Below are 19,403 nucleotides of genomic sequence, written 5' to 3' on the forward strand. Positions count from 1 at the left end.
TCGTCATCACCCATGCGTGCAAGACACATCAGAAAGCACGGAGGAGCAGGCCCGGCTGTCCCCTTTGTCCTCTGCCTGCTAGCGCTAGCTAGCTGCATCTTTTCCTCATGCATGCGCCACGCCAGGGACGATCGGCCCTGTACTTGGAGGAGTGGTTTGGACACGCACGATGCTTGCCGGGCACAGACAAGTCCCCCCCGTCTGATTGGATCAAAACAATGCCCATCCGCCGGTGATGAGGTTGCACTTGCCGGCGGCGATCTCCTCAGCAGGCGGTGTCTTGCGCTGCTTGTATCCTAGCCTGCTGATGCCACCTGGGAATGTCCAAAGCTTAATGCAACATCCAGATCCCCTCGTTTTGAAACCGACGGAGGGTCTCCATCAGCGCCCATGTCATCTTCCACGACACCAGAACTCCCTAGAAAAATTTAACCACCGGAGCATTTTTGTCTTGTCGACAAAAGGGCCTGTAAAAAGTTGCATGTAACAAATCGATCGGGCTTTCGTCCATCCATCAACGAATAAACACTGAAAAGTGTAAACAAGTCAGCTTGTCGAGTTTTCTTGTGGAAGTAGATGTAGCAGATGAACCACCACCGGATGGAAGCGCTTTAGAAGAGCACCCCGAAAGGCCCTGTCCGTCTCCCCCTTTATTGCTCCCTTGCAGAACATCACAAGCCCAAATCAAGAAACCAGAGAGGGGGAAAAGTAGAGGCATCAGACTTGATGACAACTCCGTCTCATCAACCTGCTCCCATTTTTGTAAAATCAAAGACCTAACGCACCCTTTCCATCTCGGCAAGTTCTCCTCGGACGGACTAGCTACACGATGGCCTTTTTGCATGATGTAATGACTTCTTCTTTTCCCCCGAATTAGTAGCTTTAACCGGAACAGTCCAAGCAGATGTTGTGATCCTCTTCATTCAAAGGTTTCTGGCTGGTATTTGTGGACAACTGGACATAGATGCTTACCTACCTGAATTATTCCCGGGCAAAAGCGAAATGCTCCAACTCCAAAGCTAATAATGGCATAGTGTATGTGGCTTGCCATGTTGTTTGATGCATTTCTTAAAGGTGCTCATTCAGGTGGTCTCACCAAACCCACCAACACTTCATATGTTGTCTATTTTAAATTAAGATGAACTATAGTGGCCTTTCGAGTTTTGGAGGCACGAGCGTTTATTTTCTTTTGAAGAATATATAATTTGAGAACTCTGACATTCACCTGACAATGAGATAGACCAAGGTTGCCATGTCTCGAGGCACAATTTGAGTAAACACCACCTTAATTATGCAGGCAAAACGCTCAACCACCACTTAGCAGGCAAGTGGATCAAAAGAAAAATGCCTCATCTTTTAGTCATTGTGCTTTTACCAATACGTGCCATACAAATACGGGTATAATCGAAAAGGATACCTCAGAATTGTGCAGAAATATAATGGGCATCCCCCATACTACACCACCTGGAACTCATCATACACATCCCTAGGGGAAAAGCTGTTCTGAAGATACGGTTGTTTTCCAACAGAAACCAGCCAGCATGAGCGCATCATGGACAGCATGAGTGACTAACGAACAAGGGGACATGGAGAGTTCCATGCATGATGGCTCGCGAATGATTCCCACCCCGTTACAGGTATAACTGTATAAGAGCTGAGCATACACTGGGCTGGTTGTCTGGAACATTTGGGTATGTTGGGAGAAGCATGAGTTCTACGCGCTTTGAGCTGGTGGTAAAGCGTACGAAAAGGCCTAGAGGCGCATACATGCTTTGAACTTTGAAGAGTAGTGTTGTAGTGTAGGGGTGCAAAGATGTGATCTTTAGGTGCACCTCCAACACTTTTTATTCAAAAAATTTTACTACCTCTCCAAAATAGAATCTTATTTTAAAAAAGTGGTACAAAATTTTGAACTAAGGAGGATTGGAGGTGCACCTAAAGGATATTAACTTCACCCCTACTGCAGTGGATAGGCAAGTGGCATCTACATTCGGAAATTAATTATGCACCTATACAAATCCAACTGTAAGAAAGATAAAGCACGAGGCTCAAAACAAATTAAAGTGCTCAAGAGGCCAAGATTGTCCTTATTTGCAGCAGTGAAATCCTCTGGATCTGATGGGGGAAAACCTGCACCATCCCCACCTGGCATCCATCGCCACCGTCGGCGATCGGACGGTCCGATCTCCACCACCTTTGATGGAGGTTTTTTTTTTGAAAAGCTTGATGGAGAATCACTACTGTGGGGGATTGGACTTGGGACGGCAGTAGTAAAAGTGTGCGACCCATGATCTGGACCACAGCAAGGGCGGTCCCCAGACCCCTTCAATCATTTGCACAGATGCGCCCTGGCCCTGCTGCCCCTGCAGGTGAACGCATTCAACATTTCACCCCACTGGCATACCGGATGCACACTGCACAGCCAAGAACGCACATGCTTGTGACCCTGTGGACCATGTACGTGTGGTAGACCGGGGGAGTGAGTCACTGCAGGCGTGCATGGGCCGGGGGTAGATCAGGGTATTCATGGCCAATTTATAGCCGTGTTAGTGCGGAATCTTGCCGGACACGGCCAGGTCGACCCCTCTGGCCCTGTTTGGTTTCTTTCAATAGAGTGTACTAGGAAAACAAGATGGCCAACAGACTACCAACATGGAAGGGGCGATTTCTGAACAGGGCTGGGCGACTTAAGCTGCTAAATTTTGTGCTCACTGCCATTCCTACTTATTTTCTCACTGTGTTTGAACCAAAAAAATGGATGGTGAAGAAGATGGACAAGATATGGAGGGGTTTTCTCTGGAAGGGCTATGAAAACATAAATTGAGGTCATTGCCTGGTACGATGGGCTAAAGTCAAGAGACCTAAGCGACTAGGAGGTATTGGAGTGATTGATATTGAATTCTTCAGTAGGGCATTGAGGCTGCGTTGGCTTTGGTACCAATGGAGGGAGCCTGATCGACCTTGGGTTGGCACCGAGGTCCCCTGCAATGAGCAAGACAAACAACTTTTCCGGGCAAGTACATATGTAACGGTGGGCAATGGGAAACTAGCAAAGTTTTGGGAATCAGCATGGATTAGTGGCCGTGCACCAAGAGACCTGGCCCCTAACTTGTATAAGCTTGCGTGGAGGAAGATTACGACTGTCCGAGATGACCTGGAAGACGACAAATGGACTAGAGGGTTATGGAGAATGTCAACGGCTGAGGAAATAGCAGAATTCGTGTCTCTTTGGTTCCTGGTACAGAATGTCCAACTTACAGATTCAGAGGATGAAATTAGGTGGAAGTGGACGGCGGATGGCAACTACACGGCGAAGTCAGCATATATCATCTAGTTTTCTGGCGCATACTGTACTTTTGACGCAAAGGCGATCTGGAGAGCAAAAACAGTAGGGAAGCACCGTTTTTTTGCTTGGCTTTTGGTGCAAAACAAGTTGCTGACGGTGGATAAACTCATTAAACGGAATTGGCAATGTAATCCAAGTTGTCCCCTGTGTGATCAAGCTCCAGAAACGGCATAACATCTATGCCTGAACTGTGTGTATGCGCAAGAGGTTTAGGTCCTGGTGGCTCAATGGACAGATGGACTGGTCGCGGTCCCTGATCGTGAAGCAAAAATGGAGCACTGGTGGAATGGAGCACTAACAGGAATACCAAAGAGCATCAAGCGGGAAAAGGCATCAATATTGATCTACACCGCATGGAACATATGGAAGGAGCCTGATCTACACCGCATGGAACATATGGAAGGAGCGAAACAGGAGAGTCTTCGAGGGATGCTCTGCGCCGCCGCAACGAGTCCTCGCGCTAATCAAAGAAGAAATGAAAATAAGGAGCATTGCTTGCGTCGTGGCTGCGCCACCACCTGTATCTTAATGATAGTTTTATTGCTTGAGTTTGAGATCATTAGTTATCTTGTAATATCGAACTATGTAATCACGAACTTGCTTCTCCTTCTTATATGAGAGAGCAGTGCTCTTGCTATTTCATTAAAAAAAATTGACTGCTAATTATGGTGTTAACCAAAGTCAGTTTACAAAACTAATTTCAGAACCCCACGCTAGGAACCCTGAAGAATCTAATGAGGCATTTGACCGTGTGATTAGAAGATAGTTACTGTAGCATCACTATAGACAATTATCGATTAATTACTGTCATTAGATTCGTCACGAAAAATTATACTCATCCCTAAAAAGATTTTGGAAATAGATTTCATTTAGCACTTCATGTAAGATTTTTTTCTCGATTTGTGTGCATTAGGAACCCTAGCGTGAACCAAACAAGGCCAGAAAAGCTTCTGGCCAGTACACGGAGCGTGAGACACGCAGGGGGGATTTGGGATTCCGTATTTCCGTCTCGGCTCGGGCCAGTCCAGGCCGTATTCGGCGGCTTCTTTTTGTTCCTGCGCTCGGCGATTCGGCTCGCTCCCTGGTTCCCGTTGCCCTTTTGCTTTTTTTGCCCTTTTGCTTTTTTTGCCCTTTCTGGGAAACGGGTGGATTCGGCGGCGGACATGTTATCCGCGAGAATTCTGGGCGGTTTCGGAAATTGTTCAGCTGATCGGCAAAAGGCCAGGCCGATGGCGCCGAGATGTTTCCGGGCTTCCTCCAAAGTTTTCAAACTTTCCGTCACATCAAAATGATATCGAAATATTAAATATAGCAAATGACGCATGCATGAAATACTAAATGTGGGTAAACAAAATAACTTATTGTACAATTTGAATGTATATTACGAGATGAATATTTTGAATCTAGTTAGCTCATGGTAGGACAATATTTATCACATACAAACGAAAAGTATTACAGTACTTTCCAGCTTCACTTTTCGTAAACTTTTCGCATCTAAACACAGCCCAGAATGAACGCCTGCACCGGCTGCCAGACAAAAACTTTTGATGGCGAGGGGCAGCCGGTTCTGGATGGAACCTTGCCTAGAGAAGAGGGGAGGGGAATGCCAATTGCCAAGAAAGACGAGGCTGGTGCAGATGTAGGTGCTACCGCTAGCTACTGCTGCTTTTCCTGATTTCCTCCCCTTCAGATCTTTGTTTTTCTGCTCTCCAAGATTCTACTGCTTGATTAAGTCTCTGCGAAATTTCAAAAAGAAGGAAAGATACGATTCTTCAGGACTGGGGCTCTGTCAAGCACGGTAGATGAACGAAGGCTAACCTGAACCTGAATGGACGACCGGTGAAAACAAAGATCTTTTTCCTTCGTGTCATTGTTTTTCTGCTGTCCAAAATTCTACTACTTGAATAAGTCTCTGTGAAATTTCAAAAGAAGGAAAAAAATTGATTCTTCTTGACTACTGGGCTCTGCCAAGTGCCAAGCACTCAGGCACGGTAGATGGATGGTCAACCTGAACTTGGATTGACGGTTGAAAATTCAAGCGCTGTAGCCATTAGGGCCTGAACCTGAATTAACCGAGTAAATAAATTCTAAACAAAACATTTGATGTCAGGATCCACACATGACGCTCTGCTGGTTGACTAATACGTAATTATAATACACTCTTCCCGACTAGTCAGAACACTAGGAATTTTTTTTTTAAAAAATGCCCGGGCACGAACTCAATCAAATCCTTGCTCCTGATTGACTTGGAAAGGCAAATATATAATAGTACAACATAGATCAGGCAGGTCTTATTATTCAGAAAAGCACGCCTCCTCCAACTACCACAAGCCAGTCCGCTGGTACCCCGGGCCGTCGGATCGTAGTCGGACTGCTAGGATGCGATGAGACGTCGGCGGCAAATTGAATTTGAATACAACTCTGTGTGACCTACTCGCAATTAGATAGTGAACCGGTGCCTAACGGATGAAAATAGGTTACAGATAGTATATATATATATATATACACACACGTATCGGCAATCATAGTGCATTTTCCCGCTTCTTTACTAAGTCGTTGTAGCTAGTACAGTTTATTATATTTTATCAGAATTTAATTACAGCTGCAATCATGTGCCAGTTGAGATGGCTTTGTCAGAAGTTGAAATAGTTAATCTCTAATCACGTGGGATGAACTGTAAGATCATATGTGGAGCAGCAGAGTAACATCGAACAGTGTTATAACAACAAGGTGAATCTCCCGCAACTAGAACCCCTGATCTTCTCATCATTCTGTTCTATTTTAAGATTTCCTATTCAGACCTGAAAATTTTGCATGGGATTCATTTAAATTTAAAATGGGCAATGAGGAAGTTGGAGTCTATTTGGCCTAACACTTACTCAAACTAAAAGATGGAGAATCAAATCAGAGCATAACGCACACAAGGTGGGTAACTCGAATATTTATCATCATCCTGATGAGCGAGGACTTACGAAATGGAGATTTGATCCTCACTTCCTCGCTTAATTGAGATTTTTTTTTTAAAAAAAAATGTGCTGAAACTTGTGCAGATGCATATCTTGATCTTAAATGTGGCGGTGCCATGGATAGGATAGCATAGAAATTGCCCTTTTCTTTTATTGCAAAAGGCATATAAATTAGCCTTTTGCGAAAAGAATAAAAATAAGCTTTGCTGCTGAGAAAAAAATCTTCGGCCATGTTCTCCTGTTGGCACAGTGCACGGCGCCTTCCAGGGCATGATTTCACCAGAAGAAAATTTCAGAGTCGGAGAATATTGTTGGAGCTGGTCGAATCTTAGGCAAAGAAGTAGGGATCCATGAAAGGGACACTGCGTTGGGATCTTATTCCTTCTGCGCTTCCATAGAATTTGTCTCGCCAACTCCACTTGTCTGGAGCTGGCCTACAACAAACTTTTAGGGTAACAACTAGATGCGCGAAGTTGATTGCATAGCTAATAAATACTAGTTAACATAAGATTAATCTTACAAATTTACTTGTTGTCAAAAGAATCTTGCAATCTACTACACATTTCTTTAATAGGGGTTTTATACAAGCAACATGTATGTAGGAGGAGAACTATTGTCTATAGTTAAGCAGTGGTCAACCTTATCGGCACAACAAGTATGGTGAAACGAATCCTACTAACATTATACAATAATACATTGAAAAATTTAGTTATCAACCAAACACGTCCATAGACCTTTTTTCCACCATTTTCTTCACACTGATGGCAGGATAAGATTGTTGTTGCCCAAGTTACTGTTCGGGTCTGACTCCACAGCTCACTTCATCATCTTTTTGCTCGGTGGCGGACCTAGAAAGTTTCTGGAGCCCGGGCCAACATATCAACGATCAAAAGCTGTCTGTCGTTGTCTCACGTCCAAGACCACTCACCACTGTAATTTTGCTCTGCAGCACTGTAGCTCCATTTACACTCAAAAAAAAGGAGCCCGGGCACGTGCCCAGGGTCGCCGGGCCCTGGGCCCGCCCCTGTTTTTGCTCATGATAGAGTTGTCGAGCTGTACACGTGGCATATATTATTGGACATATACCCTACGGGCTACAGTTCGCTAGTCCATTAATTTGTTTTTCTCTTTATGGAAAGGAATGCCGGCTTTATTAATAATTCGTTCACTGGGCCCGAATGATTCGCGGTCACGTGACGCTGCGGGAATGTAAAAGAATGTCGTTGGAAGGAGGAGTCCCCTGTGCCCCTTCAAATGATTCCATCCATGCAACCCCCGACCTTGACCACGAGGCCGGAGATCGATCTTGCTACGCGGCGGCTCACAGACCAAAACAAAGAAACAACTAGCACAGACACCTTTCATCTCACTCCTCATCCCTGGCTCCCTCTATCTTCTTTGTTAAGCAATGGAGCAAGCAAAGCAATGCACGCATTGGAATCAAGTTGCAAAAGTAGAATGACATCTTATTTCATCCTGTCATGTATAGATACAAGTCCGTACAACCATCTCGGACTTTTATGGATAATCTACGGATTCTAAGCAGAGCTAAACTGGAAAAAAAAAGGAGGTAAAAATATACTGGGATAGAAAAAAATGCTGTTTAATTTCCTTGTTCCATTTGATTTGTTTACTGGTACATAAGTGCATTGTGATAAAAAGTACATGGCGCAGTGTTAAAAAAGCGACGCGGGATACGCTGGCGGTATGAAAGCACAGGACGAGACGACACCGTGTTCCCCGACAGGCGAATTCCTCCGAGTAAATGCACTCGTGCAGCAGCCTGCCCCGCCCGTCTGCTCCTGAACGCCTCGTGACCGCGGGCGCGGGGGACGCGACGCCATGCGTGCCAGCAGCAGGTGCGCTAAAGAAAAGCATCTGTCCATGGCGAGGCGAGACTGTACGTGCGCACAGCAGCTGCGGTCGCGGTCGCAGCAGCAGCAGATCGGCTCTGCACGGGCCGACGACTCCACTGTTCCGTTCCATCCGCCTGTACGGCCGGCATAGTGCGTGTATCGGCTGCGGCTTCAGGGCACGCGCGGCGCACGTACTGCGGCCGTCCTTCCCCGGCAGGCCGGCACCGGGAGGGAGTGCCGGCGGACGCCATTGGCCGGCCGGGAACGCCGCCTTCTTCTTCTGGTCCTTCTTTGTCACTGGTGACGACTACTGCGTAGACTCATTGCCGTATAATACTGTTAATCAGTAATGATCATGTTCCACTAATACTCGTGCGGCTACCTGTATAACTGACCTGTACAGTTTCTGGAACATAGGCGCAGCTATACAAGACACGCTGGAGACGCGAGATCCCTGTAGCGGCGGAGAGGCAGCGGCGCGGCATGGGCATGGACGATCTGCTAACTCTGCCAGGGGTTCACCGTCCACGCGTTGCTCGCAGATGCATGGCCGGCTGCGGCCGCGCGCAGCACCTCGGGACCATGCGTCGCCCACCGCGCCGGCCGCCATACTCGCCGGCCGGGCGCCGCGACAACGCTAGCTAGGCGGCCGGCCGCGCGCGCAAGTACTCGGCAGAGCAGTGAGCAGGGCACAAGATAGAGTACGATGTCCAGGTGTCCACTACACGCAGCCAACAGCAGCAACTCAGCCCGGGCGGGGAGTCACGCTACGCTGCGGTGACGAGGAGGAGCTGGGCTCCGATGAGCCGCATACGTGACCTTGCATTGGGTACACCGCGTGGAGGAGGCAGGGCAGGTAGCACGCACCGACCGCCGCCGCGTGCACCCCGCAGAGACGACGAGCGAGCCGGGCCAAGGATCAGCCACCGGCCACCGGCGAGCAAAGCGAAACCGCGTGCCGCCCTGCCTGTCTGCCGGCCACGCCACACTACTCGCGCACCAGCTCTTCACTGCCCCTTGTGAGCGGCAGGGCCCCCGTCGCCGGCCGGCCGGCATGCCGGTTGGTGCGCCTCATTAACCCGCGCGCCCCCGCTCGCCGTTGCCTCTGCAAACGGGCAAACGGCTAGCTCTCCCGCCAGAGAAATTTAATGCTCCATGCATGAAAAGATTTGAGGTAAACACAGCCCGGGTTTCTGAGTTCCGTCAAGTCGAGTCGACCGCAGCGTGCGCGGCCGTTACTGCCGCATGCCTCGTCACAGAAACTTTTTACCACCGCCGCACTGCAGAGACTAGCCCGCTTGGCTGGCTGGAAGGAATCGGCCATGATTGCAGCACTGACTGCGGCCGATTTAAGTGCCGCGTCCGGCGTCCTCTTCCACCTGGTCGCCGGAGGACTGGACGAGCGGCCGAGGAGCCACCCATCCGCCCGGTTCTGACCTTTGACTTTTGACTGATTGATTACGGATGACAGGCAGGTAAAAAAAAAAACTGTAGCAGCAACGGCGGCCAGCCAGGCAAGGCACCCGCATGCCGCCGCCCGCCGGAGATCGGCGAGAGCAGGCCGCCCTCGCTGGCGCGGGCGCGCGATCCTGATCTCTCTCGCCATGTCCCGAGCCTGCCGAGGGCAAGCCCAAGCATCGCCAGGTGGTTGTGGCCTTGTGGGGCGCGCGCTGCTGCCGTGAACACCTGGCGCTGTTGGTACCGCGTCGCGGTAGCAAGTTGCCCTCCGATCCTGCCGACCAAAGGGATACCGCTCGATATCGATGCCACGGCGATGCATGCATGCACGCACCGTCGCATCTGGTCGATCGATACGTGGCGGAGAGAAAATTTCGCCTTTTCTGGGGAACAGGAGAAAGCTCGGGGAGAAAGGAAATTGGGAAATAAACGACAGCTTGACAGGGTACGTACGCTGCCCTTTTGCAATTATTGATCGTTTTCTATTGGAAGGGCTGGAGCAAGTCGCGCGAACGTGCCAGCACAGTGGCTCTCGTGTACTACGTTCACTGCTGTCTGCACTTGTGCTGGGCGACCGGCCAACGAACTCCGAGACGGGTCGAGGGCGCATGCATACAAGAGGGCGGCTGCGGGCGGCAACAATGCCCGAGAACGGAAACAAGGGTTCCTCCGCTCGCCTCCCCCAAAACCCCCAACACATCTCTGGCCGCCGCCGGCCAGCGCATCACACGAACGAACAAAAACGGCCGGGTTCATCATAAATCTTCACACCAAACACCCACCTCGCCGAGCGCTGATCACACCAAACCGCACCCCGATTCACACTGTCCCTCGCTCCTCAACCGCCCCGAAACAAAAGCTCCACGTCAGTAAGCGCACGCCATCAGAAACGGCACCAGTATACGTGACAAAAAAACCGTAGCAGATTTTTTTCTCTTAAAAAATTAAACCGTAGCAGAGAACACGATGCATGGCTCAGAAAAGAAAAGAAAAACCCGGCCGAGAAAAAGGGGAGAGAAAAAAAAGCAGGCCGGGAAATTCCAGGGGTGCGGCAGCAGCTGCGCTCAAATCCAGCCCTCCACGCCGGCGACAGGCGTCAACGTACGGATGTCTCCAGGGCACGGGCCCACTCCGCCTCACCCTCCTCCCCCGCCCGTCAAATTATTCCCAGCTTTTTTTTCTTCCTTCCGATAAAACCACCGCACCGAAAGAGCAGCAGCGCGGACGCGGCTCGACGCCTCGTGCTCCATAACCCGCACAGCCCCCACAGGCACTCGCCGCCCCGCCAGTGTAGAGCCTGCCTAGGCAGTAGGCACCCGCCGACTCGCTCGCTCGCTCGTTTCGCTGCCAGCCACCGCTGCTTTCCCCTCTCCCCGCTCGCGCGCTCGGAGCGCGGCGGCCGCGGCCCCGGCCCCTTCCCGCCGTGGGGGGAGGAGCATGCGGGTGGGTTTTCACCGCGGGCTGGAAGCGGAAGGAGGAGGAGGACCTGCTGCGCCTGCGCCTGCGCCGCGCGCATCGCGACGAGCCGCCCCCGCGCTGGCACCCACGCCAAAAGGCGAAGATTCTCGCGCGCCCCCGTCCCCTCCACCACCTCCCGCTGCAGCCGGTAGGAGGAGGTAGCCAGCCGCCCCTCAGATCTGCTCGCCCCCAGCGCGCGGCGCCTCCCCGCCCCCCCTAGATTCGCTCGCCCTCCCCCCGCGCCGCCATGCTGCGGCGGCTGTGAGTGACTGGACTGGGCGGGCGAGCGGGAGTCTGTTGGGTCTGTTTCCGCTTCCCCCCCGGGGGAACGGGACGGGACGCGACCGCCGGGGGAGGATGGGGTGCGGCCAGTCCAAGATGGAGGAGGAGCTCGCGGTGCGCCACTGCCGGGAGCGCTCCGAGCTGCTCGCGCTGGCCATCCGCCACCGCTACACGCTGGCCGACGCGCACCACGCCTACGCCGAGTCGCTGCGCGCCGTCGGCGCCGTGCTGCACGACTTCCTCCGGGGCGTCCAGACGCTGCCGCCGCCGCCGCCCGAGCCCGAGCTCCGCCTCCCGCAGCAGCGCAAGGGGGACGGCCTCCCCGCCGCCTCGCCGCCGCCCGCAATAGCGTCCTCGTCCTCCGCCGCGCCGCCCCTCGCCAAGCAGGTGCGCATCGCCCCCGACGACGGGCACATCCACTTCCAGTCCGACGACGACTCCGATTCCGACGGCGGGCACATCAAGTTCCAGTCCGACGAGGAGCCCGACCGGGCCCAGCGCCGCCCGGAGGTCGTCCGGTCCGCGGGGGCGCCGGGTCCTCCGCCGCCGCAGGTGGGACCGCCCTATGGCTCCGGCTATGCTCCGCCGCCCTATGGTCCTGGATACGGCTATGGGTACGGCTCTGGGCCTGGGCCTGGGCCTGGGCCTGATTATGGCGGAACGGGCATGAACGGCGGCGGCTACGAACCAGGCTATGGCGGCACGGGTAGCGGTGGCTATGGACAGAGCTACGGTGGCATGGGCGGTGGCGGCGGCGGCAGCTACGAACCAGGCTATGGTGGCATGGGCAGCGGCGCCGGCGCCGGCGGTGGCTATGACCCGAGCTATGGTGGCATGGGCAGCTATGGCCAGAGCTTCTTCAACATAAGCTACGCCCGCAGCCAGCCACCTCCGCCGTCCGTCTCACACGAGCAACGCCTGCAGGCCACTGATGCTAGGGTCCACTACTACTCCGGCGATGGTGAGCCACAGCCACCCCCACGCGGCTATGGTAGTGGGTACCCCTACCCACCCCAGAGCTCGAGCTCTTATAATCAGTATGCCTACGGTGGTTACTATGGTGGCGGTGGTGCTCCTGCACCTCCGGCAGACATCCCCTCTTCCTCCCGAGAGCCAGCCACACCGCCCCCACCCCCATCTCCTCCGAGGGTGTCTACCTGGGACTTCCTGAACCCGTTTGAGACATATGAGAGCTACTATGAGCAGCCAACTGCTGCAGCAGCTCCATATACTCCCAGCAGGAGTTTGAAGGATGTGCGCGAGGAGGAAGGGATACCAGACTTGGAGGATGAAGACCAGATGGAGGTAGTCAAGGAAGCATACGGTGATGAGAAGCATTCAGGGAAGGGTTACATGGGGAATGGGAAGGCGGCAAAGGAGGAGGGTAGGAGCAGCACGGGAGATGAGCTACCCCGCAAGTCCAAGTCATCTGAGGCCAGCAGTAGTGGGAGCAGCTTGGAGCATGATGTGCATGTAGTGGAGAAGAGTGTTGTTGGAGAACAAGTTCAACGCTCGGAGCCATGGCAGCATGTCGCAGGCCTGCTGCCAACTGGACCTGAGAAAATATATGTTGATGACACTGAGGTCGTGGTGGAGATCAGGACTCAATTTCAGCGCGCCTCAGAATCAGCCGGTGAGGTATCCAAGATGCTTGAGGTCGGGAAGATGCCTTACTATCAGAAGAGTTCAGGTTTCAAAGGTTGGTAAAGCTTATTTCAGATCTGCAATCAGAATTTACAATTTTATTGTGCACCTACAAGTATGAATGCTAATTTGACCGGATCTCTTATACAGTCTCTGCAATGATGATTTGTGGTATACCGACAATGGAGGAGGAGTTCCTGCGGTTCGAAGAGGACAAAGCGATGGGATGCGGCAACCTTTCCTCAACGCTACAGAAGCTGTACATGTGGGAGAAGAAGCTTCTTGAGGAAGTCAAGGTATAGAATGCGCTTTACATCTTTGAATTTGTTGGGAATTGTGATTTGTGATATTGCTTTTGGGCATGTGGTCTTACCTGATTGCATTTTAATTAAGACTGCAGATTCCAAATCTAGTATGCAAAACCTCAGATTTGTCAATTCGCTTATGTTGTTCTGGTTTGATTTACTAAGAAAGTTAAAGTTTCTGACATTTTTCTCGACAAATCTATTTGATTAATTTTGACATTTTACAACCTCAACAGCAGACCATGTCAATACTTTAGGTTATGAATATGCCTACAAAGATACCTATTTGGAGTTCCTCAACACATCAAAGGGTTATTTGTATTTCTGATATACTTGGAAATGATTATGCATTTTCACTTTCTCATTTTTAAGAAATGGTCTGTGCAGTAAATGATTATGTCTAGGTTTTATCCTTTTTTGGCCAGCCTTTATGCTTCCTATGTTCAGCTTCTTGTTCTCAAGAGATAAGTCTGACAGGCAACATGACCCTTTTACTTCGCCATACTAATGGGATCCATGTTTTCAACAGTTTTTTTTCCTTTGAAATATCAAGTAACGCCTAGTAAAAGGCAGTTCTCATTTCTCAACTTCATACTGTGAATTGTTTATAACTTCTTCTGTGCTTTACAGACTGAAGAGAAGATGCGGGTACTGTATGACAGAAAACGGGAGGAGCTGAAAATGTTGGATGAGAAAGGTGCAGAAGCTGATAAGCTTGAGGCCACCGAAATTTACATAAGGAAGCTATCAACAAAGATAAGCATAGCTATTCAGGTTGTGAATACTATTTCACAGAAGATCAGTAAATTGAGGGATGAAGAGTTATGGCCACAAACATGTGAGCTAATTCAAGGGTATGCAAATTACGTTCCCTATCTGTCTGTTTTATTTGAATGTCAAATTTCCTACTTATCTAACTAGCATTGGTTTGGTTCATTCTCTCTGCAATATCCTAAGTTATCTATCTATGCTCTGTTTATTTTCATGTCAAATTTCCCATTTCTCTAACTAGCATTGGTTCGGTTCATTTTCTCTGCAATATCCTAGTGTGGAAATTGATTACCCAAAGTTTTTAACTGACTGAAGTAGCAATGGGATTCTTGGAAGAAACTGATTTTTTCACGAAATGGGAACAATATTTATTGTGATATTGTGTCTAAATAGACAGATATCCTGAACTGATACTGCTAGAGACTAAAGTGATATTAGATATACATTATGAATAGAGTTGGATGCTTTTGAATAGTTATCACAGTGAGTTCCTAACATAGCAGAGATATAAAATGGTTTTTGTAGAACTTGAGTAATTGGTAGTTTCTGGTGTGGTTAGTTCTAAAACCCTTCCTATCCGCAAGCCTGCAAAAAAGGATTAGAATTGTTTGAGTTGGCTGTATATTGTGGTTAAACAAGCAGCTAACATATCCTATTTATTTTTTATTATTTTGTATTGAAATCATTGGCTCCCATTTGTATAGTGTTTTTGTTCAGCACTGGGTACACCCTTTTACAGTTTGTTTAAGTTTTTCCAATCATTACTGTTCTGTGGCAACAGTTTGGAAATGCATTCTTCGGTTCAAAATTGTATGTACAGTGAGTTGGTTGTAGTTAAGTTGTCGCCTGTGCACCCTGTTTTTGTCCTGATAATCATTTGAATGTGATCTATATTTGCCATATAATTTATCTGGTGGCTGAAAAAGTTATGTTTCAGGTTGATGCGGATGTGGAGTATTATGTTAGAATGCCATCAGATACAGTTGCATGCTATATCCCAGGCTAAAAACATAGACTCCATGATAGATGCGGCCAAGTTCGGTGATGCTCATATGGATTTGATCAAGCGGTTAGAGCTTCAGCTACTGGATTGGATTGCTTGTTTTGCCGCATGGGTTAATGCTCAAAAGAGCTATGTTAATACGTTGAATGAGTGGCTGAGGAAAGGAGTTGACTACGTCCCTGAGGAAACTGAGGATGGGGCACCTCCTTTTTCTCCTGGACGATTAGGAGCACCACCAATCTTTGTCATATGCAACAATTGGGCTGCCAGTGTGGCAAGGATATCTGAGAAGGAAGTAGTTGAGGCAATGCAGGCCTTTGCATCCAAGGTTCTGAACCTCTGGGAGAGGCACAGGTCAGAGCAACAGCAGGGTATGATGGCTAATAAAGGTATGGACAGGGACCTTAGAGTGATGGAGAGGGATGAACAGTCAATGCGTAAGGCTCTGGAAGCACAAAACAAGAAGCTTGTTCTCATTTCAAATCAGAGCGGTGTATCCTTGTCTGCACAGGTCTTACATGAGGGGGGCCCTGGTGCTGAAATTGGTGGTTTGCAAACCAGTCTTAAGAATATATTTGAAGCCATGGAGAACTTCACGGCTGCATCTGTAAACACCTATAAGGATCTCCATCTTCGCGCCGAAGAAGAGAAAGCTCGAGTTGCCCAGGAGAGTGGCAGAGTTTCCTAGTTCCTTTTTGCTGGTTTTGTTGGTACATGAAGACATGAGCATTTTTTCAGTGCAAAGGAACTAAAGGAAGTGGTTCCTGCCATCACAGTCGCATGGCAGTGGTGCGATGCTAGCAGCATCTGATGCACCTGACCCATGGATCTACTTGTCCCAAATCTTGGGTCTTGGGTTGGGGCTGATGGATATGCCTGTGATGCACTCGGTGGGGCTAACAAGTTGCAGCATGGGGATTTTGAATCGAGAATGCTGCATCATTTGGCATAAGATGATCAGTCATACTCATACTCAGCTCGTTATTGTGAAATATTATTAGGAAAAGTAGACAAGATACCTGAAGGGATGTGGGAAGAGGTACTTGTGCATCTGAACGGAGCAACAACGAGTTCCAGTTCACTGGAAAAAACCCATTAAATCATTGGATGATGTGAGCTGCATGAACTCGAAGTCTGATCAAAGCATGGGGACAATGAGATGCTGTCACGAATCCAGGATTCGTGAAACTCATCCTCAGCCATCCATGTCAACATACATAGACAGCAACAACGACCAGGTTATCAGACTCACCAGAGGTGCTCCGTAAGATTGGCGTGCTGGCATGCCCATGTACAGACAGACACAGGTGACGCCTGATGGATGAAGAGCCGAGCCAGTGTTGCATTAAAACAGCCTCCTTGGTAGCTAGGTCGCTTCAACTGCACCGGAATTACTCTTGTAGGGTTACCCCCAGATGTTGATTGATGAGCTTGTAGGATTAGATCAGTTGTCCTGACCCGTTCTGCAGATGCGCTAACACCCTCCGGCCATCGTCAAAATTTTTGGTTCTGTTTATTTATTATACATATTAATTCATTTGTAGCACCCCCCTGTGTACAGCTGCTGGCTAACTCTAAACCTGTTGTGCCATATTTATTCGATTTTTTTTTCACACCCCTGCTCGCCGTGCTTGTGAACAGCTGAAGCCCTGTGACACGTGTGAATCTGTGATGGTAGCCTGATGGATATGGGTAGGGTAAATTTGCTCTCCTCGTTTCCCACGCCCTCTCTGTCTACAGTGCATTTGCAGTGTCAAACAGTGTATTTGATTCTTCATTTGCTCCTTCCACTGTGGACGGTCTAACGGGTGCAAATTTGGTGCTCTGGAGTCTGGCGAGGCAGTAGGTGTAGTTGCTGCGGCAACGCCCCGTTGCTCCTAACGTTTTTTCGCGGTGCAGCATTTGCGCAGATAAACTGTGGTCTGTGGAGCTCTGAGGTAGATGCCATGTGTCTCTGTGGTCTGGACCGCCGGGGAAGGTTGCCGTCCAGCTTGTCATGTACGTAGCGGACGAACTCCATGTGTCGTGACGGAAACCGATAGGCGTTGGTCGCCGGTCGGGCGCCACCGGTAGCGGCCTCGCGGTGGCAGGCAGGCCAGGCACCGCCACGCGCGTAAATTTGTTGTTGGTTTCCCGCCGGCGGGAGGGACACCCAGCCACACAGGCGCCGCGTCGTGTTGCTTTACGTGACGAGCAGACGGCGACGACGGGTGCCGTCGCCGTGCGCTGCGCCTGCGCGGGGGGCATGGCATGCGAGTCCGTGCGTCCACCGGCCGCGCGTTCCGTCGCCTGCCTTGTGGCCGGTGGCCCGTGGCGCGCTCATCATCATCATCATCAGGGATGCAGAGGGTCGCCCGGCGTCGTCGAGGAGATCTAGCGGTCAGTTCCTTGGATCCACTCCCTCCGGCCATCGGCCATGATCCTGCGCCGCCGCCTCGTCGGTCACACGAAATGCTCGCGCTGGGCTGCAGCCCATAAAGTCGTTCCCCACAGGCCCACACAGGCGCCCTGGCCGAGGCGTTCTATTATGCGGGCCGAATTCCCCTGGTGAGCTGCTCCATGAACACGGGGCCCGTTATCGAAATCAAGGGCCACAAGGCGACGGCGATATGTTGCGGTTGCGGGTTCCGTTGGGCTGAATTTCCTCCATAGGCCACGCTGGACACACCACCACACTTTTTCTTTTTGTGACATCGACACACCACCACACGTCCACACTGTGAGCTCAGCGGGGTCGTGCGTGCGATTGAGGCAGCGAAAGCCGAAACGGCCACGGACGGGACCCAATCCCACTCGTCGATCCAACACGTTATAGCCCCCTATGCCGTGACGTCGCCCGGCTGTCGGCCTGCCGCCACTCAGCCCCGGGCCGCAGCCAATCCGCGAGAGGTGGTTGCTCGCACGGGTGAACAACATAGCTAGGAGCGCCGAGCGGCGCGCGCGGTAGGTTACCCCCCGCCGCCCCGGCGGCCAAGAAATTCGCACGCACGCACGCAGTCACCCTCACCCGCCGCCAAAGCAAAGCCAAGCACAATTTCTCCGCAGCATATGCGGCCCTCCCAGCTCTTTCTGTGCCCATTCACAAACGAATAAACAACCCTTCGAAATTCCTCCGTCGAGGGAAAAAATAGGAACTCGGTCGCTCGGCACGCACGAGGCCGGAAAGCAACGTTGTTAGGTTACAACGACCGAACCCAACACCTGACGCGTGATCCGGGCCTAATCCACCGGGGCGGTCGGCCGGCGTTCTTTCTCCCAGGCGGCGCCCTAGCGCGCGTCGCCGTCGATCAAGCGCGTCCATGTCGTAGACGCGGGCAGTGCAAGGACGGGGAGGAGGGAGAGTTGGGCACGCCTTAACGTCCTCTGGTCGGTCGGTCGCCTGGTTCCCAGCAGCTGCTAACGAGTGCTATCCATGGGTTGATGCTGATGGATGTGTGCATGAATCCAATCAATCGGACCCGTCAATTGTGATATGTGGATATGCATGCTTACGCATGTTGACTGATGTGGGCGCTTGGAGTTTGTTATTGGCAACTGCGAACCTCCCCCCTGCCCCTGCCCGCGCCTCGTCGGCAAAAACTAGTTGCAAGATGTGCAACAAGGATTCTTGGAGGACAAATAAAGCATACCTTTAAATAATCTACCAGCCAATAACGAACAACAGATCAATGCACAACTTCCTCGCAAAAAAAAACAAAAAAAAACAGAAATGCACAACGAACTACACTACTGTAGTCGTAAACTGTAATTCCGTGAACCACAACATGACAAAAAGAAATAGCTCTTCAATTAAATGTCCCACGTCCCTCCCATCCACCAGTTGTACTGATCAACTCGACCACTCTACAGGTACCACCAGGCCTTACAAGAGACCGAACAAATACTGCCAGTGACTGTTCCAGCTCCGGGACTAGCTGCTGGACTACTGGAGTCGTAGCAGGCAGCAGCAGCAGCTCGCTGCGGATAGATGCATGGACGCCTGCGCAGCTGCGCCCCATGACGCTGCCCTGCCACGGGAGCTAGTAGTGCCTTCTGCTGCTGCTAGCGAGGTTTCATGGCGTGGCGCATCACCGTCAGATCTTTGCCTACGTTCTCAGCTAGTAGTAGTAGGAGCGCGTAGGAACTAATCATCACGAGCGCTGGCATTTACCACGTACCAAGCCTCCTCTTTTTGAGACCGAACTCGACTCCGTCCTGACACGCCAATTTGATATCTCGCGCATCGGGAAGCGGCGACGATCGGTGGACACCGGATCATCACAGCTTGCCACGGTAAAAACTTTGACGAGTTACCGATACTAGTAGCTTTCTGAT

The 19,403-nt window shown here is 50.8% G+C and overlaps 1 protein-coding gene across 1 annotated transcript; it reads left to right on the forward strand.

Moving 5' to 3' along the window:
- The first annotated feature begins 10,872 nt into the window (after positions 1-10,872).
- Positions 10,873-16,700, forward strand: LOC120686006 (protein ALTERED PHOSPHATE STARVATION RESPONSE 1-like). Its single transcript, XM_039968173.1, has 4 exons — positions 10,873-13,065; positions 13,161-13,306; positions 13,946-14,169; positions 15,024-16,700. The coding sequence occupies exons 1-4, from the start codon at positions 11,442-11,444 to the stop codon at positions 15,775-15,777; spliced, it is 2,748 nt and encodes a 915-aa protein (XP_039824107.1). The 5' UTR covers positions 10,873-11,441; the 3' UTR covers positions 15,778-16,700.
- Positions 16,701-19,403: the final 2,703 nt, after the last annotated feature.

This window comes from Panicum virgatum, chromosome 2K (assembly GCF_016808335.1).
Source record: "Panicum virgatum strain AP13 chromosome 2K, P.virgatum_v5, whole genome shotgun sequence".
Classification (NCBI taxonomy): domain Eukaryota; kingdom Viridiplantae; phylum Streptophyta; class Magnoliopsida; order Poales; family Poaceae; genus Panicum; species Panicum virgatum.